Source organism: Ursus americanus, chromosome 25, assembly GCF_024610735.1.
Source record: "Ursus americanus isolate L20-20 chromosome 25, mUrsAme1.1.p, whole genome shotgun sequence".
NCBI classification, from domain to species: domain Eukaryota; kingdom Metazoa; phylum Chordata; class Mammalia; order Carnivora; family Ursidae; genus Ursus; species Ursus americanus.
Window position 1 is genome coordinate 41,783,037 of NC_142151.1, and position 24,576 is coordinate 41,807,612.

A 24,576-nucleotide genomic window follows, 5' to 3' on the forward strand; every position below is an offset into this window, starting at 1 on the left:
CATAAGGAAACTTTTTGGGGAGATTGGTAAGTTCATTATGTTGATCGTGATGAGGTTTTCACAGGAGGTTATATTATCTAAACTTGTATACTTAAAAATATTTACAGCTTATTATGTGTCAATTATACCTCAATAAAGGTGTTAAAAGCAAACACCAGGTTATTATTGTTAGTTGTGGGGAGTTAGAGCAGGAGTAAGTTTATTCGGAGAATGAGAAAGTACAAATATTTAGCACTCCTTAAACATAGGAAAAAACTTTCTTGAATTAATTTCTTTCAACCTGACTGATTTTGTTGTATTTTGTTTGAGAGAATAGAACGCAGTATAACCTTAATGGTTTGGGGTTTATTGGATTGTTATATTATTCAAGCTTTTGTTCATTGTCCTTGAGTTTCTACTGGCCAATAAATTCCCCTTCCATGAGCTGGAATTCAAACCAGCTTTCTTCTTGTTAACAGCTATTTGACAAAAGTTTACTTGAGAACAAATGAAAACTATTGACTGAAATTAGATATCAATATTAGCTATAGATTTTTATTTTTCTTTCTATCCCAGTCACTCAATAGCACATGTGATTTATTTCTTAAAAGGCTTAATTAATTCTGATAGGAAAGTAAAAGAGACTAACAAAATTGGAGCATGTTATCCACAGAGTCAGGTGAAACTGTTATTTGAAATCAAAGTTACCTCAAACATAGTCAAAGATCATGAAAATAAAATGAGTTTAAAAAAATGTAGCTTATCATTGAAAGTTAAAAAAAAAAAATTAGTAATCTGTAAACCTCTCATTTACGACCTACCTCTCTGGCTCGATAAAGCTGTGCTTGCTCAATCCTAGAGATGACATCCTGTACTGCAAATGGGATCTCCAGCTGAGGGACCCCTGATTTATACAGGGCTTTGCTGGATATGATGGTGGAATCTGCAACTTCTTTTTCTGATTCAGATTCGGGGTCTATCCCACCTTGCATTTTGATAAATATTTTGAAAAGTTGAGTGATTTTCTTTTATTTCTTCTTTTTTCACAGAATATAGGCAAATGCTAATAAAGGTGTCCACGAGGAAGCTAGGAGAGGTCTTTCCTGCTCCCAGAGGTTGTGGTTTACCCTAATTTGTTGCTAACCATGGTATTCCAGTCCTGGCGATGTCATAGTAGATCCATTGTGACATCAATGACTCAAACATTTCTAGAGTGCTTACTATAAGCAGAGAACTAGGCGTTCTATCTATATGCTGTGATGGTAGGGGGGAGGGAGGGTAGGAAAGAATAGACAAGAGGAACGCTAAAAGAAATAGAAGATATAGCCTTGCTTAAATAAGCTTAAAATCTAGGTGTTAGAATTCAAGATCCAGTATATCAAATGTAACTCCTGATTCTTCTCTCTTTCTGAGGTTTTGGCTTAGAATTTTTAAATCTGTAATGGACTAGTTGTGTTACCATGTCTTCAGGGGCCCCTGAACTTGTCCTAGACATGTAATAATTTGGAAGCTATTATTTGGGTGAAGATCACACTCTTTGCACTGCCTAGTTGTTCATTTTCCCAAGGAACGTGACTGAAGAAGGTTTTGAAATTCCATAGCTGGCTGGAGAAATTGAAGGGAACTGGATGCTGCTTTGTAATTGAGAGGAGTATTCTGGGCAGCTCCTTTGATTGCAGAGGAGGTGAAAAGATTTAGGACACTGGAGCAATTAAAGGACAGGGTAGTTTTGTTAGCTGTGTAGCTTTTTTATCTATTAAAAACTTTGAAACAGTACAGAAAATAATATAATAAATAGCCATATGCTTATCACATAGAATGAACAAATATTAACATTTTGTCATATTTGCTTCAGAAATGTTTTTTTAAGATTTTTAAAAAATTTATTCATTAGAGAGAGAAAGAGAGAGCGCGTGGGAGAGCATGAGCAGGAGGGAGGGTCAGATGGAGAGGGAGGAGCAGACTCGCCACTGAGCAGGGACGCCACAGGTGGGGCTCAATCCCAGGATCCCGGGATCATGACCTGAGCCGAAGGCAGACGCTTAACCAACTGAGCCACCCAGGCGCCCCTGCTTCAGAAATTTTTAAATAAAATAAAGCATTAGAGATAAAGTTGGAGTCCCCTTTGGTGTTCTCCCTAGACTCCTTCCTTCCCCTCTGTCCCTTTACAGAGCTAATGACAGTCATGAATTTGAGGTATTTATGTCTAGTCTCTGTTTATATAGTTTTACTACAGGTGGATGTATTCATAAAATATATAATATCATTTTGTAGGTTTTAGACTTAATACAAATTATGGATGTATAATTTACTTTCTCTACAAGAATTTCCTATGTTGAGTTCTTACTGTAAACTTAGTCCTATGTTCAGACCTTGCTGCTAACTTACAAAGTTCAACAATTTACGTATTTCAGTCCTTCAGAGATTGGGAGACAGGGGAACATAAAGTAGTTGTCTTTTAAGAAATGAATCAATATAGAGACAGCAAATTAAATATTCTTCCTTCTAATATCCCATTGTCTAAGTTACCCCCTCCTCCATGTTCCCAAAACACTTTGTAAGCTTTCTGTTATAGTACTTATCTCATTGGAATGTAACTATTATTTGTCTCTGTCCATTAGCTGGTAAACTTCTCAAAACCAGAGACTGTGTTTTAGGGTTTTTGTTTGTTTTAAACTTTGACATATTCTTCCTCAGTTCCTCCTCAGAAATTTTCTAAAATTTGGATATTATCGTTTCAGACTCAATTCCTATGGAAACTTTTCTAAGCCACAGAATACTTTCTTTTATTGTTAGATTGCCTCCCCTCACACCCAGTCATAAAAATTACTCCCTCCTTTCCTATAAATCACAATTAAGTCCATTCAAGGAAGTTAAAAATGTTTTCTGAAAGAACCGCAATTAAGAATTATCTTGGTAAATGTTAAGTTTGATTAAAATATCCATCATTTCTTGAATTTATCAATCTGTTTAAGTACTTTGTTGATAATATTAGATTGTGAGATCCTTAAATAACTTTCATTTCTCTTGATTTTTTTTTACATTGCTTATCCCAGTAGGCATTCACAAAGCAGCCTACATGCTTGTCAACTAAACTAATTTAGCATTATTGTGCTCTCTCTCTCTCATTTTTTATGCAGCATGGAATTCATCAGCAACTGGAAATGAAGGCTTTTTAAAGCAAAACTTAAAAGCTCCCTCCTTCCCTTTCAATTTGGCAAGCATTTGTTGAGAGATACTACTATGTGGCCACCATTATCCTAGAATGTGAAGAATATACGATAGGGTACTGGTGAAGAAACTAAAAAAACGAAAAAAAGAAAAAATAATTTAAGATAGAATATTCAAGGGACATGAAGAAGCAATCTGTGGGGAGCAGTGTTTTTGGGAAAACCCTATGGAGAGAGAAGGTTGACTGACAAATGAAGGCATTCCAGACAGTGAAGACACCTTGAGCCATGGCTTTGGAGGTGAGTGTTGAGTTTGTCTTTCAGGGGAAAGGTGGGGAGATTGATTTAATTCAGATGAAGTAATGTTGAGTTTACTGTGGATGAGATTAGGGAGAGGATGGAACACAAATATAACGAATTTGATGGAGAAATTAATTTGGTATTCAAGTGAAAAAGTGAGTAGATTCATTAGAGATAAAGTAAGGGAGATTACATGGGACCAGAATGGTAAGGTTTTGAAAGCAAGTACAGTTCGGTGAAAATGAAACCTTTAATCGAGAAAGGTTTTTGAAATAACAGAATGGGAAAAATCAGTAGAAAAGATCAAGACAATTATTTCAAAAGATAAGTGTCCTGAACTAGGATATAGAAGTGGGACTGATAGGGAATGATAAAGCTTGCTAGGTATTGCTGAAATAATAAGGATTTTGGATCATCTAATTTTGTTTTTATTGTACTTCATTTGAAGTGAGAGTGACAGAACATCAACGAAGAGGCTATCCATACTAAGTATTAAGAAGCATAGATGTGGGTACCCGATTTAAGCGAACACAGGGCAAAGTTCTTTAAAGGCGGTTCTCAGGGAAACCTGCTCTCCTAGAGGGCTCCTTCAACTGTAAAATGGGGATACTATCTATTGCATAAGGTTTTTCAAAGATTAATTCTCATGAAATATTTAGCATAATGCCAGGCACATAGTAAGCATTTAATATACAGCAGCTGTTATTAATATATTTACTATTACTGCGGCTTGGTTTTTTTCTTCTCTACTTTTTTCTCCAAGCCACCACCTTTTCGGAAGGATTGGGCGTCTGTCCCGGACACTTCACACAAGCTCGGCTTTTCATCAGATCTAGATTTTGAACTATGAAAACTCCTTAATTATAAAATGCGAGGGATAAAATGCGTTTGGCGAGGGATAAAATGCGTCAATAAGATTTTTACACACCCCCGTGGTACAGAATGGTGCTTTCCTCTGGTCACTTCCCTCCTCCCCCAGGACTGATGATAGTACCTCCCATGCTGCCGCTGGAAAAGGTAGCGCAAAAGTTGAGCGCGCCGAGTGGTTTCTCTTCTCCCGGAAGCAATTGTTCTCTAGAGCCGGAAGCAGTTGCTCTTTCTAGGGAGGTGGGACTGGGCGGGTCAGGCCGCAGCGGCTGACGGCGGGGGAGGAGCCGGGTCCACTGCCGGGTGGAGGGGCCAGGCGAGTGTCCTTATCCTAGCGATTGGGGCTCGGGCCTGTAAGCCCGTTGGAGTCGCGGCGGCGAGAACGATTGGGCCGAGCGGAGGAAGACATGTTGCTCTTCGTGGAGGTGAGTGGACTTGGTAATGTCGTCCTGCTGTGAGGAGAGCAGGAGTGTGGAGGCGCCGGCCGGTCCCACCGCCATGTGACTTTTCAGGCCGTACACGCCGCGGAACCGGCAGATAGGCTGACACAGCACCTGGGCCGTGCAGGCCTGCGGCTCCACTCTGCGCGCTCACAACACTTTAGGAAGCTGCGGGAAGTGAGGGCCGTAGTGGGGGAGAATTGAAGGTGGAGAATCCAGGCTTGTCTGGTGTGAGGTGAGAATTAGAGGAAGGGGAAAGTGTCCCATATGGACCTCCTAGAGGAGGCAAACAGGCGGGGGGGGGGGGTGCAGCAGGACGGGGGCGGAGTCTACGGAGAAAAGGGTAATCAGGTGGGCGCGTTGGGCGCGGGGGGGTGGTGGTGGTGGAGAAGCGAGGTCTCGCGGGGCCCTCTGGGAGGGAAGCAAGCAACATGTGGGGCCGCGGAGGGAGGAAGGTGAAATTCGGTATAAGTGTGTTGAAGAGAAAGTTGAAAGCTGCTGTTTAGCAACCCCCACCAAATTTTGTTTGGTCCCCGTCCCTAAGTCTCTGGAACGTTCTGTGGGTGGAAAGCGAATTAATGTGAACGGAGGAGACGCCAATAGGCTTTGGAAGCCTTGAAAGGCACCGCTTTGACCTTTTGTAAAAGTTACTCAGGCAGTGGCTCTGTGATGAGGGTTTGGCTTTATGGACGAATAAAAGCCCTTATACGAGGAAAATTCCAAGAATGAGAGAAACCTAGTCCGGGGAAAGCCGGGTGTTTTGTTTTGTTCTTTAATGTTATTTAACAATAGAAATACTTTTATTTTAACTGGGACGTCTTGCTGGCCTATTTTAGTTTTAAAGGTAGTGGATACCTGTCTTACACAAATACGAGGTTTAATTTCTCTTATTTCTGTCTTTCTCTTGTGTGCAGTGAGCATCAGCTGACTGCCTGGCTAATGCTTTGAGTAGATTCCAGATCATATTGTTCTTGCATTGTGAAAACGTCAAACCAGCAAAGCTGCAACTTCGCAACTTGGCACTTGTTAACTATGCCCATAAAAAGAATCTTTTCAATGAGGGAAGGAATTTACAGGTTGTATAATGGATCGAGAAGCCAGGGCCAGTCTGTGGCAGGTTGTTTTTTTTCTCTCTTGGAGGGAGGGATGGATTTTACTCCGTAATATTCCGGCATAAAGTAAATACATGCTTTAATTTTTTTTTTAATCTAACCGACCATGTGTAGCTGATAAATTTGAGATCTTTAAATTGGGTTTTAAAGAGATAGCTACCTTAGAGTATATCCGACATTGGTAGTAAACATACATTGGAACACTCCTAGTAAATCATGAAAAGATTTGAGATTACTGAACCCATTCTGTTGACCGTTTTTTATCCTCATTGTAGGTTTTTTCCGGCAGGATAAATCAGATATGATTTTAAACAGTGCCAGTTTGTATTAGGAACGTTATGCCATGCAAATGCTTCAGATTTTAAGTATGTATGTGTTTTGCTGGGCAAGTGAGTGTGAAGTTTTATTTATATTAACATGAATTCCAAAATAAACTTTTGGATTCCAAATTGATTCCTTTGGCTTTGTTAAAATGTGAACTTTAATAATCGCTTCATTTTAGATTGTTTAAGCTAGATCCTCTCTTGTTTCTAAAACAACATTGCAATGTTTTACAGTTGAGAAAACTGAGGTGGAGAGATTAAGTAATTTAGAAGTAGTGGAATTGGGGGGCGCCTGGGTGGTGCAGTCGTTAGGCGTCTGCCTTCGGCTCAGGGCGTGATCCCAGCGTTCTGGGATCGAGCCCCACATCAGGTTCCTCCGGTAGGAGCCTGCTTCTTCCTCTCCCACTCCCTCTGCTTGTGTTCCCTCTCTCACTGGCTGTCTCTCTATGTCAAATTAATAAATAAAATCTTAAAAAAAAAAAAAAGAAGTAGTGGAATTGGGATTTAGATATATGTCATTCTAGTGCCAAATCATGGCTCTTATTAAACTATTAATATTTACACTAATCATTTTCTTTGTGACTCAGTATGTGGTTTTTAACTTTTCTCCTATAACGAGTTACTGAAAATTAACAATGTCACTAACATTCGGGGCCGAATATATGGTATTAAAATCAGTTAAAAAATAATAATAACACACTGGTCATGTGGCATTTTGTTAGGTAATATTTGATCCTTAGAACTATAGGAATAACCTATAGGATTTAGAAATTATTCTAAATGAGTGAACCAAAACTCAGTTTGATGCTTGAGGTCATTCAGGTGCAAATAATGTGAGGACTAAAGTCTGAAGTCTGGCATCTAGAACACATGTCTCTGGCTCCAGAACTTATTTTTGCACTTTCCCCTAAGCCAAGGATTCTTAATCTGGGTCTCTGGTTAGAATTGAGGAAGTCTGTGAACTTCAGTGAGGGGGAAAAATTTTGCCTGTTTATTTTGACTAGCTTCTAATTAAAATCTAAGAGAACTGAAAAGTCTTGAAATTGCAGTGGATTCAACAAGAAATATTTTCATATATTACAGTTTTTGCAGGTATCTTGAAATACTGTTAATGTTTATTACTCCTTGTTATATGTTTAAAAATCTTGTTATTTAATGCATTAGTAAAGCACATTTATTACTAAAGTAGAAATTTAAAAATATTTTGATAACTATAATATGATTGGTTTATTTTGTGATCCTGTGCCTTTCAAAATTTAAAAACATTCTGAGAAGAAATCTGTAGATTAATTGGACTGCTAAAGAGGTCCATGGCGCAAGAGAGGTTAAGAGCCACTTTACTATAAACCAGGTTCCTTGTGGATCATCTTTGGTAGGGCTTCCCTAATCTGGAATCTGAGCCCTTTGCAGTTGTGTTCAAAATCTTTTACTTGTATGCATTTTTCTGGAAACACCCCAGCTTTTAGTTTATAACTGGAATCAGTGAGATAGGTAATAGTAATGATAATGACACTATAATAATAGTGATATACACATATTGTACGTACTGTGCGTGAGGCTTATTGTTTTTGCATGTGTACATAGATATTACATCTACTCGATCCTGCCTATGAGGTAGGTAGAATTATTATCTCCATTTTTGGAATCAAGAAACTATGGCACAGAATTTAAGAAGCTTGCCCAAGATTATACAGCTAGTGAATATTGAAGCTGGAATTAGAACTCTAGCTATACTGTAATAGAAATCTACAGGCAGACAAGGAATCCTATTTTAAGCAATACTTAGATGTAACTTTTTTTAACTTAGTCTTGGAGACAGGATTATATTGATTTTAGTAGTTTATTGGGTTTTTTCCTCTGTTCTGAAGGAGACATATACAATGTCTGGCTCTCTGAGAAGAGGTAAAAATGTTTGGATAATTCACAAAATTGTCAGACATGTACCAACATAAATTCCCTTAAAACACATTCTGTAAGTTCAAAACAGCATCATCCTCCCTTCTATCAAATTAAATGACAGCTTACGCTTTTTTTAAGTAATTTTTATGGTTGCTAACATTTTTGTGTGTTTTTCAGATCATTTCCCCCCTCTAATATTTTTAGCAGTTATGTCTTAGTTGTTTGGCCATGTTTTAATTGGGTTTCTGTCTCAATTTGAGTTTTTCTTTGGAAATGAATACTTACAACAACTTATTTAGGAAACAATGACTTTTATGCACTCTAGGATGCTTTAATTTAATAACTCTTAGATAACTTTTAAAATTCTTCTTAATTACTTAAAATATAGATAACATGAAATTTAATGATCTAAACCATTTTTAAGTGAATAGTTCAGGGTTATTAAGTACATTTACATTGCTGTGCAACATCACCACCGTCCGTCCACATCCAGAACTCTTCATCTTGCAAAACTGAAACTGTATGCATTAAACAATAGCTGCCCAGTCCCTTCTTCCCCCAGCCCTTACATAATTTTTAAAATAATTTATCTGACTTCTGAAGTTTTCTGCTTTTTTAGGTAATAACATTTTAAATTTTAGATTAACCTTGGAATCTGAAATCATTTATATTATAGTAATCATAATGTTGTGTCTTTCACTCCAGGTACAGTACTGGCTTTTCCCCATTAATTTAAATAATTTATTTATTTAAAAAGTTATTAGATATCACTGACTGAAAATGATTTTTTAAAAAAATGACTTAGAAGAAGAAAGTGCCTGAACAAATTGTGAAATGATTGCCAAGAGAAATTATAAATAAATGAATAGTGGTTTCTGAACAATTTGATTTTGGAATATTTATTGGAGGTAGATGCAGAATTTAAAAATAAAAATATTTTCAAGTAGAAATATTTTCAGATACAATGGACTGAGAATGAAGTAGGAATTACCTTTGAAATGTGAAAAGTAGAATAAAATGCTTAGAAATGAACATAAAAGTACCTTATGGTGCTTCAAATTACGGTGAACTGGTTTAGTTTTCTGAAAAACCAGAAGCTAGGACTATTGATATTCAACTATTATATATCAATTTGGGTTTGTTTGGGGTATCAGGGAGCTCTGTATTGCTTTCATATTACTTCCCAGCTAATGGTAATGATCCTTGATAGTAGTCATGAAGATTTCAAATCGATAATTTTGATTTTCTACCTAGGAGCTTAAGAAAAGATTTTGACCCTGTAATTGAAATGGGGTCTGAGTCTATATTGCAGAGAAGCGGAAAGTAGAGGAAGCTGAGAAACTATAATCCAGCTATCATCCTGAAGTCATTAAAAAGATTTTTAACCTCTTCGAAGATCCTTAAGTGAAAATGGAAAATGACTCTTTAGCTCTGAAGGTGTTCACAGCATTTTATTTTATTGTTCCTATATTCTGTATTTTGCTTAAATTTTGTGTTCTTTAATGTTTAGTTCTTGAGGAAGGTTTCCAGTCTTGAAAACATTATAAACTTCTGCATTATAAACTTTTGCATTATGCACTGTGATTTTCTGTAAGGATTTTGGAATCCTGGGTTCAAATGTTAGTTGTATGACCTTAGACTAAAGTGACAACTTTTTGGAACCTCAAGTTCCTATCTGTAATTTGGGAATAATAATCTGACAGAGTTTGTGTTGGTGATGTTTATGATGTTTATGTACAAAGCCTTGTAACACAGTGTAGAGAAGAGCTTAACTGACAACTATCGGTTTGATCATCATAGCAACTCTGTTATTGTGATGTAAATTGTCCAGTGTATAAATAGTAACCTTCCAAAATGACTGCAATTTGTGCCTGATTTGTTGAACATTTTTGGAAGATTTATTAAAACTACATCATAATGGCACTGGTAATTGCAAAAACTGCTGAGATAGCACTGATTTAAGAGATACATAACCTTTAAGAAAAGAGAGAGAGTTGTATACCTTTTTGAGTTCTGATCTGAGCCTTGTTACTAATTTACCCTGATTCTGGGTAAGCCAAACGGGTAATTACCTTATTAAATTTTTTATAGCTTAAGAGTATACTTTTAATTGGGCAAATAAAACTTCTACAGCAAGAATGAAGATTGCAGTATGTTAAAATACAGACTCATTTATATGCAAAATTTAAAGGAATACAAACAATAAAATGCAAATAGATGGTTTATATTTCCTCTTTTACGATGAAAATTTTTTCTAATGGGCAAATATAGGTAAATGTAAGAAAAAGAAGCTTTTGAATATTACGTACTCATGTGTCTTCTCTTGTCTGTTTCTTGTAATAGAGCCAAACTTTTGAGGCAAACTTTGGTTCAGAAAATATCTCTGTATTTATAAATGACTGACTCTAAATCAAAGACAGAGGAGTTTGTTCGTTCTTTTTTCTTTTTTTTCTTTTCTTTCTTTCTTTCTTTCTTTCTTTCTTTCTTTCTTTCTTTCTTTCTTTCTTTCTTTCGGAGTACTTTAGATGAATATTACTAGGGATAGAATATGAACTGTAGACTTAAAGCCAGACTCCAAGGATGAGGAGTTAAGTTTTGTTTGGTTTATATATTATTGAGGGAAAAGAAAAGCATTTTCCGTGTCAAAACAGAAAGTCAGGAGTAATCCAGGGTTTGTGTTGTACATGGGTGGCCAGTACTTCGTACCACTAGATACTGCAAACTACGAAATTGGTTAGTGGGATCATACCTCCCATTTTGTCCCAGATAGTTAAGAGTGTACACCTGTTTTCTGGAACAGATGTCCCATCCTGTTTCATGCTCAAACATGTCCTGATTTGTATGATAACTTTTAGTTTTTCAGAAGAGACTGTATACTTACCGGCAGTATTTTTCCCCAAATCACTAACATAGTGCACATAAGTTGGTGCTGAACTATTTGTTGTTGAATTAGCTATGAGAAATTAAATTTTTAGAAATTTAAAAAAATTTGCAGTTAAGCAAGGTAAGAGAAATATAGGACTATTCTAGTCTTTTGAGTTAGGTGAAGGAAAAAAATGGGGCAGTGATTGAGTAGTTATGATAAGATACATTTATAGACAGGGTTGCACAAAAGAGTGGTTAAGAACAGTGCACTGGGTTCAGGCTATTGTTCAGGCTCAGCCCCCCCCCTTTTTTAAAGATTTTATTTATTTATTCGACAGAGATAGAGACAGCCAGCGAGAGAGGGAACACAAGCAGGGGGGGTGGGAGAGGAAGAAGCAGGCTCATAGCGGAGGAACCCGCTGTGGGGCTCGATCCCACAACGCGAGGATCACGCCCTGAGCCGAAGGCAGACCCCCAACCGCTGTGCCACCCAGGCGCCCCAAGGCTCAGCCCCTTTCGATTTGTATGACCTTGAGCTAGTTGTTTCACCTCTGTTTCTCTGTTTCCTTTCAATTTGTATGACCTTGAGCTAGTTGTTTCACCTCTGTTTCTCAGTTTTCTTATGTATAAATCAAGAATAATACTAATAGGGGCGCCTGGGTGGCACAGCGGTTAAGCGTCTGCCTTCGGCTCAGGGCGTGATCCCAGAGTTCTGGGATCGAGTCCCACATCAGGCTCCTCCGCTATGAGCCTGCTTCTTCCTCTCCCACTCCCCCTGCTTGTGTTCCCTCTCTCGCTGGCTGTCTCTGTCTCTGTCGAATAAATAAAATCTTTAAAAAAAAAAAAGAATAATACTAATAACATAGGATAATATTAATAGGTCACATAAGGGTGTTAAGAAGATTGACAGTTAACGTAAAGTACTTCGTATGGTGCATAATAAACACTACATGTGAGCTGCTGCTTTCATATACACTTAGGAAAGATAAGTCTCATCTTAGTTTTCTGGTTGTTTTTATTTGAAAATAATGGCTTGCTGACTTGACTATACACATTTCTGAAAAGGATTATTTTGATATTTAATACTGATATTTGAAGTTAGAATTTAAAATTTCATTTGTATAGTTAGCCATTGGCTTTATCAGATGACAGTTTGGAGTAAAATGACTCAATATGTTGAGGATTATTTAAATTACTTAAAAGCCAAATACCGATAGAGTTTTTAATCTTGATGAGGGGGTTCATGAATTTCCTATAGAACTTTCTAGGGAGAAGTCTAGTTTTGATTACATTTTCAGAGTAATCCTTGATGCCCCCCACCCCCAAAGCTAAACTGCTAATCTATGGAAGCCTATTTTGTTTTGGGTTTTTTTTGTTTGTTTGTTTGTTTCTAAACAGTCAACAGATGCCATCTGACTGAGTTGTAGTGGGAATTTGGGGATATAAGTCTTTCCTTTTGATACCGAAGGATCGGCAGTAATAGCTTTATTGATTAATAAACTTCAGGTTTTCTTCCACAGTGGAGAGTAAGTGAATCCTGATTCTTGACTGTTTGAAGAATTTGGGGGAAATGACTTCAGGTGGTCCAGTTACCTTGCTATTCAAAGTGTGAGCTGTAGACCAGCCCCAAACTTAGTTACCCAAGGGCATCTTAGAATACTCTCAGCCCCTGTCCCTGAACTGCTGAATCAGAATCTGCATTTTAGCAAGATCCCTAGATGATTCTTACGCACAGTAAAGTTTGAGAAACTCTCATATAGCATTTGTTCATCCATTGATTCATTCAACAAATGTTATTGGCCTCCTGTGTGCTAGTCACTGTTCAAGGTGCTAGAGAGCAGTAAACCATACATAAGGCCATTGCCATTGCGGACCTTGCTGACAAAATAATTCAGATAAAGATTTAAGTGCTTGTGATAGAAGGTAAATTTTATTGCATAAATTGCCATGAATATTATCTTTTTTTATTTAATTGAAAATTAGCTTTGGCCCTAGGATATAAAATTACCTCGGCCCTGAGATAGAAATCAGTGCAGAGCTGAATTGACTTCTGCTCTGAGGACCCTAGTTATCTGGTGGCATATCCATTTTTTTCTGGATTATTAGCCACTCCAGGCAGAACTGAGCTAGGGACCATTTGGCTTGGTGAGGAGATTCCTTAAATGGTATGTAACTGGTTGTCTTTTTTTTCTTCTTCAAATAACTGGTTGTCTTAAAACTTTTTTGTAAGGTAACTGTAGTGTAGTGTTTAAGAACCACTGTACAAATGTATTGGCAGACTCTCCTGCCTAGATTCAAATCCTGCCTCTGCCTTATTAGCTTTTCGACATTGGGCACATTACCTTTGGGTAAAGTAACTTTTCTTTTTCTTTTTCTTTTTTTTCAAGATTGTATTTTTAAGTAATCTCTACACCCATTGTGGGGCTGGAACTAAACAATCCCAAGATTAAGAGTCACATGCTCCACCAACCGCACCAGCCAGGCTCCCCTAAAATAACATTTTTCTTATCTGCAAAATGTGGATGATGATAGTATTTAACTGAAGTTGTTATGAAGGTGAATTAAGTGTTCCATTAGTGTTAGTTGTTAGGTTACTCTCTGTCAGAATGGGTGAAAAATTCCCAGTTTAATTTTCATTTTTGTTTTCCATGAAATACCCCTAAACATCTTCTAGTAGAACCCTGAAGTTTTATCCTAGATGAAATGACAGGTGTTTGTTTTGTGTCTTTTTTTTTTTTTTAAGTACTTGTTATTTGGTGGTCCTCTCAATATTGGAGATGTAAAAATTAAACCTGGATGATTGATTTGCCATGAGACAGATAATTTTAATCAATTTATACACTTTGTTTTTCAGCATTTGTAGGGTTAAGTGGCTTGGGATTTCTGTTTCTGATAGTAAATAGGTTAAGTAAAACCAATGGCTATATATGACCAAAGAGATAGTTTCACCGTATTCACGATGACTTTTTTCCTGACACGGTTCTGTTACCTTAAAACTGCTATCTTTTATGACTAGAGGGTATCGTTTTACCAAGAACTTGATGTTTCTCTTTTTTCCTTTCATCATCACTCCCCACATAGAAACTGGCATAAAATGGACCAATAATGAAGACTACTTTTGGCTTATTTGGTGATGACATATATCGCTTAGATACAGAGGTGGTGATTGATCTCTCAGTTTTATGGACTGACAATTTGAATATTTTTGTGGTGGTTTTGGCAGATAGTTTCAGAGTGCACTTGGACAGTTTACATCCTTTAATAGATATTTTATGTAACTGTGTTGCCTCAGGGGCTTACTTTTAGTTCTGTGGAAGAGATAAGGATTTTGATGGAATTCATCATTAAACCCTAAACAAAATGAATCGAACACGGTTATTGAGAATTTAAATGAGAAAAATAAGCCTTTGTTGTAGTTAAACTGTCTTGTAAGGTTCATTATTTGTCATTTTAAAGACTGTCATAGAAAAACAACTTTGTTGGACGTTTCAGTTTCCAATTTTTCTTTATGTGGTGTAATTCAATATAGGACACTCTAGTATAAAGCTTTTCGGTTAAAATTTACTGCAGTAGGTCAAAGAGTGGACATTTTAAAAGTTTTTCATACCAACATATCAGTATTGACAGATTGCTTTCCAAAAGTGTTAGTTTTTATTGTTGCCCAGTTTACTGCATCTTTGTCAGTATCCGGCATTCTAATTTATAGAAGTTTACCATATAGGTTAAAATGAAGTAATTGATTTATTTTTCATTTCTTTGGTGACTAGTGTGATTGAACATTTTTCCATGTTTATTAATTGTGAATTGGCTTTTCGCTTGTTTGTGCTTTTCTTATCTTCTTTGAAGACAGTAGTCTTTATATCACTTGCCTGGAATGATTTACCCAGTTGATGTGACTTTTAATTTGGATCTTAAATATTTCATTATATATTTACTGATTCTAAAAGCAATTGATGTTAATTATATGAAAATACAGTAAAGTACAAAAATGAAAATAAAAATGCTACTGCTCGGATAACCAGTCATAACACTGATTTTTTAGTCTCTCCAAGTCTTTTCTATGTTGTGCATTATTTCACAAAATTTAAAATTTCTATAATAAGGTAGCAACTTGCTTTTTTCCCACATTTCCATGAACACTTTCAATGCCTTCTACAATATTTCCCCCATTTATAAAAATTTTATTTTGAAATAATTACGGATTCACAAGTTGCCAAAAAAAAACTGTGCAGGATGGTGTCATGTAGTTTTATGCCCAGTTTCCCTCAGTAATAACACCTTGCCATAACTATAGTATGATGTAAAAGACTAGCAGATTGATATTGGTACAATCCACAGAACTTACTCAGATTTTACCAGTTTTATATATAATCTAATTTTAAGGCTCTGGAATATTCTTTATATGGCTGGACTATAGTTATTGAACAAATCCTCTGTGGTTGGTGTCTTAGTCCATTCAGGCTGCTATAACAATATCGCAGATCGGGTAGCTTATAAATTCAGAAATTTAATTCTGGGAAGTCCAGGATCATGGAGTCAGCCGATTTGGTACTTGGTAAGGGCTTTCTGGTTCATAGTGCCTTTTTGCCAGTGTCTTCACATGGTGGAAAGGGCTAGGGGACTGGGATCTTTTTAAGAAGAGCACTAATCCATTCATGAGGACTTCAGTCTTCTAACTTAGCACTTCCCAAAAGTCCCACCTTCCAGATCCATCACATTGGGCATTAGGATTTCAACATATGAATTTGGGGGTACACAAACATTTAGACCATAGCAGTTAGATGTTTCTAATTTTTCACTATTATGAAATCAGTGTGGTGAACATCCTTGTACTTACATAGTTTTGCATATCTCTTCCGAATAGATCTGACACGTAGATTTCTGGATCAAAGAATGTTTATTTTTTCCCAGTGCTTTTTAATTGAAGTATTATTAACATACAGTGTTCTGTTAGTTTCAGGTGTATGATATGATTCAGCAATTTTAACATTACTTAGTGCTCATCACATTAAATGTACTCTTAGTCCCCTTTATTTCACCTATCCTCCCACCTACCTTCCCTTTGGCAACTAGTTTGTTCTCGGTATTTAAGTATCTAGTTTTTTGTCTGTTTGTTTTGTTTCTTAATATTCATCTTTCTCTGTCTGGCTTCACTTAGTGTTATATTCTCTGGGCCATCCATGCTGTCACAGATGGCAAGATCTTATTCTTTTTTTATGGCTGAGTAATATTTCCATTGTGTATATAGATCACATCTTTATACATTGATTTATGGATGGACACTTGGGTTGCTTCCATATCTTGGCTGTTGCAAGTAATGCTGCAATAAACATAGGAGTACATCTTTCAAATACTAGTCTTCTTTTTCTTTGGGTAAATACCCAGTAGTGAAATTACTGGATCATATGATAATTCTATTTCTTATTATTTATTTTTTTAAGATTTTATTTATTTGAGAGAGAGAGCGTGCGTGCGCGTGAGTCCACGTATGCACAAGTTGGGGGGAGCAGAGGGAGAAGCAGACTCCCCGCTGAGACGGGAGCCCATGGAGGGTTAATCCCAGGGATCACAATCTGAGCCAAAGGCAGACACTTAACTGACTGAGCCACCCAGGAACCCCTGGTAATTCTATTTTTAAAAGAATGCATCATTTTAAGGGTACTGATAAACATTGCTAACTCTTAGAAAAATTATATGAATTACAACACTGAACTCATAGTGTCCTTTTATACTTGTCAAAATGACATTAAGTAGTTCAGTGGGTAAAAATGATATTTTGTAGTTAACTATTCCTGCTTGTTCTTTGTACATTTTCCCTCTTTGGTAAGTATCTTAGTAATTTATAGCTCTGTTGTTAATAAGGTTGGTGTTGTAAACTTTCAGACCTTTTCTGTTTTTACATACTTAATCTGTACAGTGATTTTATGTTTAACATAAATGATAAAACAGTGCTTGTTTTGCAGCTTGATTTTTTTTCGCTGTTAGTATATATAGGCCTATCCCTTTTTTCCCCTTAACTTTTATAGTATTCCTGTTAGAAAGTATACTACATTTTATTTACATTTACCTATAGATAGAGATTTTTATTTTTTTTTAGGGTTCCGCTTAAGGAATCAGTGCTGCAATATACATCCTTATATATGTGTTTTTGTGTACATTAATGGCTTTCAGAGTGTATACTCTTAACTAGTCTGGTGCAAAATATAAATATCGCTAGGAGTACTGCTTGTCTATATGCCATAGACTTTACACTATGATTATTCTTGGTACCATTAGCAAGGGACACATCAGATTTATGGATAGTATGCTGCTGAAAGGCATCTAATTAATTATCTTGATTTATTATTAAATACTTAATGAAATAGTGCATCCCCTTTTCCTGGGGCAAGCTTGGTGTTCTTGGAGTGAGAAATATCAGTGGGCTGGGTCAAAGGGAACATCCATTAGCAATACTTTGGGAGTGCTGTATGCCAAAGTCCTGCATCCTGACTTCAGACAACACAGGAAGGCATCAGGCTGTCACGAACTTTTTATATCTCTTTACTTCAGTGGTAGAAGCAGTAGTGATTTGGGGGCTTTTGACCAACTTCTGGCTGACCCCCAAGTTTGCAGAAATGGGCTCTGGTCCTTTAGTTACTGAGTTGGTTTTTTTCTATCCTTTGCATGGGCAAACCATTAGTGCCTCAGAAGGTAGGAAGCTCCGGCATTCCAGGAGGTGGGTAGAAAGCACATAACAGCCATTGTGCCAACACAGTCCTGTCAAGTACTTAGTTCTCAGTAAAAGAAGGACAAGCTTTCTTTCTCAATATCAAAAATTAATTGCTGTGTGATAGGATAACACCTGAGCTCACCAGGAATTTCTTGGCACTATCTGAGCAACAGCCCCATCACTCCTGACTCTGGCCCCTGATCTCAGTCTCTTCTTGCCTCTGAAGTGAGGTGGGCTTTTCCCCATCACCACTTGCACTGAAATGCATTTGGTTTTTATAATCTCTACTCTATTTAAAATCTAACCTGATTTCTTTGGAGCATATTTCTTTGAATTGTATTAAACACATAGGGATATCACTCTTTATATCTTAAGCTATATGGAGATTATAATAATTCGTTTGACTAAATTGGGAAGTCTACCAGAGGTTGAGCTTTGAGTAATTATGTGTGGTCTCCGAAGGAGTAGCTGACTCCTGACACAAAATAGCAACTTCTAAAATCACTTGTAAGAAAATCTGTCATTTTTGGTTCCTTGATTTTGTCAATTTCTGCTCTCACCTAGGAATGATGAGTTTGAATATTTTTAAACACTTCTGATTATAAAAATGTCATAATGAAACATTGAAACTTCATGGTCACAAATACTGTTCTCATTATTTAAATACAGAGAACAAACTGATAAGTTACCAAACTGATGGGAGAGGTTGGGTGAAATAGGTGATGGGGATATTTATCATGATGAGCACTGAGAATATATAGGATTATTGAATTACTATATTGTGCACCTGAAACTAATACAACGCTGTATGTTGACTATACTGGAATGAAAATTAAAAACTCAGGGGGGCGCCTGGGTGGCACAGCAACGGTTAGGCGTCTGCCTTCGGCTCAGGGCGTGATCCCAATGTTGCGGGATCGAGCCCCACATCAGGCTCCTCCGCTATGAGCCTGCTTCTTCCTCTACCACTTCCCCTGCTTGTGTTCCCTCTCTCGCTGGCTGTCTCTATCTGTGTCAAATAAATAAATAAAATCTTAAAAAAAAAAACAAAACTCAGGGCGCCTGGGTGGCTCAGTTGGTTAAGCATCTGACTCTTGGTTTCAGCTCAGGTCATGATCTCAGGGTCATGAGATTGAGCCCTGTGCTGGGCTCACACTCTGCATGGATTGTGCTCAAGATTCTCCACCTGCCCCCACTCATGTGCACTTCGCTTGCACACGTGCTCTCTTTCTCTCTCTCTCAAATAAAATCTGTAAAAAATAATAAAAACTAAAAAAAAAAAAGAAAAAATAGTGCATCCCATCAATAAAAGGTAAACTTTTCATTGTAATCCCACAATATTTGGGTAATTGTTTATAAATTAAATATATATGGTATAATACATTTTATATCTTAAATATTAATCTTAATCTCTTATAGTGAATATTTGTCATATTTGGAGCGCCCAATTTTTGAGTAGCTTTCTATATTTGCAGAAATGACCATATTGTGAATCAGGCAAAATTCCCAGATGCTCTTGTATCTAGATGGATGCATCTTAAATAACATTAAGAGCCACTAGTCAGACACACCCACAGATCGCTTTTGCTTGAAAATACACAATGTAAGGAAATGAGGGTTCTATTCATAACTTTCAATTTTGCAGGAAGGAGTGGCAGTAGAGATGGTCAGCTTTAAGTGGAGATTTCAAGGTTAAGTTTCTAATGAGGAAATGACTTTGGTCCTGGCAGTGGTAATGGATTCGAATTTTGGCATTTAGCGCTTGGTGGTGGCAGGCATAGTGATTTCCTCATCAAGCCACTTCAGCATTATTTTGGGTGATGTTATCTTTGCAACCATTTTCAGCCCTTTCAGTGACATGGTGGCAGTGACACTATCCTTTAATAAATTACCTTTCTGTTAATTTACTTAGAGTGGATTCTAAATATTGACTGATAAAAATCCTTGGTAAGATTCTTTTGGTACAGCAGGCATTGTTCATGTGTCTACATAGTGGCAAATGTAAAGATGAGTTGCTTTCTAAAATTGCAACTCCAAATTTTTAAAATAATACCTTGGTATCTGGGGTTGGAATGTGGCTACCTAGTGCTGTAAGAAAACTAGTTGGTTTCCTCTGAGCTAGTTAATTTTGGTACGACATGCTATTGTGAGTTAATATCTCTAAACTAAGATGTTGCTGTGATTATTCAAATGGCACTACTTTCAGAGATGCTTTTGCTCCCCTACATGGTTTGGCATTTTGTTACTGGTTTTGGTATTATTATAAAAGCCTTTAGCAGCTCTGAAACCAAAAACCAAGAAGCACTTCAACATTAGACTTCCATTTTAAACTCAGTCCACATGAAAAAAAAAAAAAAAGATTGTCTCAACTCTCATCTTGTAGCACCTCTGAAGAGTAAGTGAAGTGCTAAAAATTCTTTTTTTTTTGCACATATACCTCTGCTATTTCATTCAAGTGAAGAGTTGAAGATCTACTCTCAGCCTGGTTTGTGTTATAGCTGAAATAGAATGGGAAGACCTAGTTCCTGCCTTCCTTGAGCCCACTGCCTAGCTTTAGAACATGTATTTAAATAAACTATTATAGAGTTTAATAAAAGGCATGTACAAATAATAAGAGGGAGAGAGGAAATAATGACCAGTATAAAGTTAGGTGCCCAAGGTGTGTAAAAACTATAAGGAATTTTGGTAAAGTAAGCATTATGTCTTTAAAAATGAAGAAACTGGGGCCAGTAATTGCATAATTACTGGGAGGCAGAATAAAGTTAGTTTTTTTTTGTTGTTGTTGTTATACTATACTTGTCTTTCAGTTGTTGGAATTACTTTAAATTTAGCTTCATTGAGACAATATTGATACTTCTTTTTTTAAGAAATATTATGAATTAGATGTTCTGGAAAACAACTGAAAATATTGGTTAAGATTTTTTTTTTAAAGTTTTTTTTTAAGCAGAGCTTTAAGCTGTCAAGAAAGCAAATGAAATCTTCAGACCAAAATTAATAAAAAATAATACTCATCCAAAAGGTAAGCAGGTCATAAACCCAGGGCTACTCTTAATGCATCTGTTGGTTCTTAGTGGCCCAGAGCTTTAGTTTTAATTGGCAGTGCTTAGAGACAGGACACAAGGTAAACTAGGGGGGGGAAAGCAAACTTTCCCAGTGAAAAGGAAACTTGTCAGTTTTACTTTGGGTCTGGATTGGTGAGGCAGTGATCTTCCCTAATAATTCTAACCACAGATGCTCTTTTTGCCAAAATAGAGTGAAAATTCACACAATGTGTTGTTACCAAAAAGAAAACCATGTCAAAAATTAAAGGAATACAAGATTGATAGTTTTAGTATGCAGTCATCTAGCAGAGGGAAAACAAATCCTCTGCTAAAGAGCATATTTTAAACATAATCTTCAGAATTCCCACAAAGTTCCAAGGAAAATGGGTTTACAATATAAAATCATAAAGCATGTAAGTCATCATGAGCATGATTTAGCAGAAACAACAGATCACAAAAGCAAACCCTGAAAGATTGCAGATACTGTAATTATCAAATACAGGCTATAAAATTAGAATATTTAATATGCTTAAAGGAATGAAGATACTGAAAAGATGATCAAGAAACAAAACAGGGGTGCCTGGGTGGCTGAGTAGGTTAAGTATCCGACTCTTTGATTTCAGCTCAGGTCATGATCTCAGGATTGTGAGATCCAACACCAGATCAGGCCCCGTGCTGGGTGTGGAGCCTGCTTAAGATTCTCTCCCTCTCTTTAAAAAGAAGCGGGGGGGGGGGGGAAGAAAAGCAAAGCATTGGTCAGATAGATTTGATAAAAGAACCAAAAAGAAATTTAGGAAATGAAAATTATTAAAAAAGAACTTAGAAACTTAGTAGACAAGTTAAATTCATCTTAGAAACAGATGAAGAGAGAATTGATGAACTGAAAGAGAGAACTTAAGAAATCACTCAATGTAATTTCTTAGACAAAGAAATGGAAAACAAGAGAGATTGATACAAAGAGAGGTGGAACATAGTATGAGAAGGTATGAACATTTTATTGGCATTCCAGAAGGAAGTAATAGAGCAGTTAGTTGATGGAGAGGCAGAGTTTGAAGAGCTAATGGCTGAGAATTTTACAGAATTGATCATCAGATTTCAGAGCTCAGTGAATCCCAAGTAGATTAAATAAAGAAGAATTTCACACTTAAATTGATGATTGTAAAACTGCAAATCACCAATGACAAAATTTGAGGAAAGAGATTAAGAGTGACAGCTAGAGTGACGGGAAATTTCTGATCAGCAACTTCTGTACAAAACAGAAGGTAGTGGGGATATCTTTAATATGCTGAAAGGGAATAATGTACCTCGTAAGAATTCTTTATACAAAAAAAAAAAAAAGAGTTCTTTATACAGCAGAGGTAGAAGGTAAAAATAAAGGCATTTTCAGAGAAGCCACAACTTAAGAGTTGACTAAAAAAAAAAAGCGAATGATGTCCTTGCAGAAGAAGGAACGTGATTCCAGAAGAAAGGTGTGAAATGTGAGAAAGAATGATGTTCAAAGAAAATCATCAATGTTTATGTAAATTTAATACATACTGGTATAAAACTAAAATAGTGTATATTACAGAATGCATAAAATAGTCTTCGATGTTAATGTACTACACAGTGTAACATTCATGCTCTAATTTGAAAAAAGGTTTTTTAAGTTTTATATTTTTTATGACTCAGGAGTTAAAGTAATATTTCAGTGGAATGCTTTATTAGAGGAAAAAATCCCTGATCTGAGTATTGTAGCAGATCATGTTCCCCTCTAGCCCATATGCATGCTTATGTACTTTTTTGCAGTTGTGATCATCTGTGAGCTGTAATCATTTGTGGTTAATACTAACTTTGTACTTAATCTCTGTATGTCTTTAGTTGGATATATTATTTCTCCTATAGGATAATCTGGAAAAGGGAGATAGTAGTATAAGTACTAATTCCTAGCCCACAGAATTGCTTAACATACTTGCTTTTGTTATTGTGGTGGTTATGGTTTTTTTCACTTCATTTTGTGAAAGCGTTTTCCATTTTGATGTTTTCATATTTCAACCCTACCATGTGCACATTGTAATTTCTCTGGATACTGGGATACATCTTACAATATTTGATGTCATAGTTTAATAAACAGCACTTTTTTCTTTGATATAACAGTACCCCTTTAGATTTTGTAAAATATGGTGATGTATCTTTATCATTCCAAATGGCTATGTAATACTTTACCTAGTGACTGTCATGGTTTCCCTTATTCCTTATCCGTTTGGGTTATTTCCATTTGTTGGCTCTTATAAATAATGCTAATATGTGAGAATATGAGGTGCACCCTTTTATACAGTCTCTGTTAAAGAATGAGTTTGCAGGCCACCTGGGTGGCTTAGTCAGTTTTAAGCATCTGCCTTGGGCTCAGGTCATGATCCTGGGGTCCTGGGATCCAGCCCTACATCGGGCTCCTTGCTCAGTGGGGAGCCTGCTTCTCTCTCTATTCCCCCCCCACACCCCAGCTTGTGCTCACTGTCTCTCTCTCTCTCTCTCTCTCAAATAAATAATCTTTTTAAAAAATGAGTTTGCAAATTTTATGCCTATGTGGGAATTATTTTTAAGTGCTTTGCTAATCTAGTAAGTGTTAAGTGGTACTTTATTTTCCTACTTGTGTGCATATGTTTTTTTTTCTAGAATTTTATTTATCTAGTCTTTATTTTTTGGGGTTTTTTTTTGTTGCTGTTTTATTCTGTAGTAATCAGTTTATCTTTTATGATGAGTACCTGTTTCTTCAAAGCCAACTTTCTGTATTTTTTGGTTTTTTTTGTTGCAGTTTTGTTCTGTAGTCATCAGTTTATCTTTTGTGATTAGTACCTGTTTCTTCAAAGCCAACTTTCTATAACGTGATAGTTTACATTTAACTTCACCTTGCAATTATTTTGATACAGTGCATTAGTGTTTGTGTTAGTATACTTTTGAGAGTGAGACAGTTGATTACCTTCTGTTCAAAACCAACGTGCCTTATAAAAAAGGATTTGGAGTATTATACTGAGTGTTAATTGCTTTTCCATTATTAATATAATTTAGTTCTTGGGGCTCCTGGGTGGCTCAGTGGGTTAAGCATCTGCCTTTGGCTCAGGTCATGATTGTGGGGTCCTGGGATTGAGCCTCATGTTGGGCTCCCTGGTCAGCGGGGAGTCAGCTTCTCTCTCCTGCTCTCTCTTTTGCTCGCTCTCTCATAAATAAATAAAATCTTTAAAAAAAAAATTTTTTTTTTTTAGTTCTTACCACAATTTATAGTTGTGAAAAATCGAGAGATATGAGTTAGGTTTTCCCATGATCATACAATTGTTACTGTGAGGGGCACCTGGATGGCTCAGTCAGTTAAGCATCTGCCTTTAGCTTGGATCATGATCCCAGGCCCCACATCAGGCTCCCTGCCCAGTGGGGAGCCTGCTTCTCCCTCTCTCTGCTGCTCCCTCTGCTTACATGCTCTCGCTCTTTCTGTCAAATAAATAAAATATTTTTTAAAAAATTGTTAATGTCAGAGCTGGGTTTTGAATTCGAGTATGATTCTAGGGCCTCAACCATTCTATGTTTAGGTAGTAATTATTAAGTACCTTGAAATAATTCTATTTTGCTTTATTAAAGCCACATACTACTCTGCATAATAATTCTATAAATGAGGGGTATTTCTAGTATTTGGCCCACTTGCTTTATTTTTTTACTTTTTCATTGAATTTATCAAGACTCAGAAATTTGATTTCTCTTTCTGAAAACTGTAGTCTTCATTAATTGCCATTTCCTTGGGAAATTTCCCATTTCCTGAGAATACATCACTGGTATTCTCAGAATCGAGGAAGGTGATGGAGGGTAAGTTTGTAAATACATTTTATTCTATTAAAGTGTTTAA

The 24,576-nt window shown here is 36.5% G+C and overlaps 2 protein-coding genes across 8 annotated transcripts in view; one reads left to right on the forward strand and one right to left on the reverse strand.

Moving 5' to 3' along the window:
- The window catches only part of FAM186A (family with sequence similarity 186 member A), a 60,460-nt gene extending 59,125 nt beyond the window's left edge, over positions 1-1,335 (reverse strand). The window contains exon 1 of one of the 2 annotated variants that reach the window (XM_087855825.1): positions 801-1,335. In XM_087855825.1, the coding sequence (XP_087711951.1) occupies positions 801-971 (171 nt within the window). In that variant the 5' untranslated portion in view covers positions 972-1,335. The remainder of the gene's footprint in view (positions 1-800) is intronic. The other variant, XM_087855826.1, reaches the window with a different exon arrangement.
- LARP4 (La ribonucleoprotein 4) overlaps positions 1-24,576 on the forward strand; it is a 191,731-nt gene that overhangs the window by 118,907 nt on the left and 48,248 nt on the right. For 3 of the 6 annotated variants that reach the window (XM_087855827.1, XM_087855828.1, XM_087855832.1), the window contains exon 1: positions 4,576-4,741. In XM_087855827.1, the coding sequence (XP_087711953.1) occupies positions 4,724-4,741 (18 nt within the window). In that variant the 5' untranslated portion in view covers positions 4,576-4,723. The other 3 variants (XM_087855829.1, XM_087855830.1, XM_087855831.1) reach the window with 3 other exon arrangements.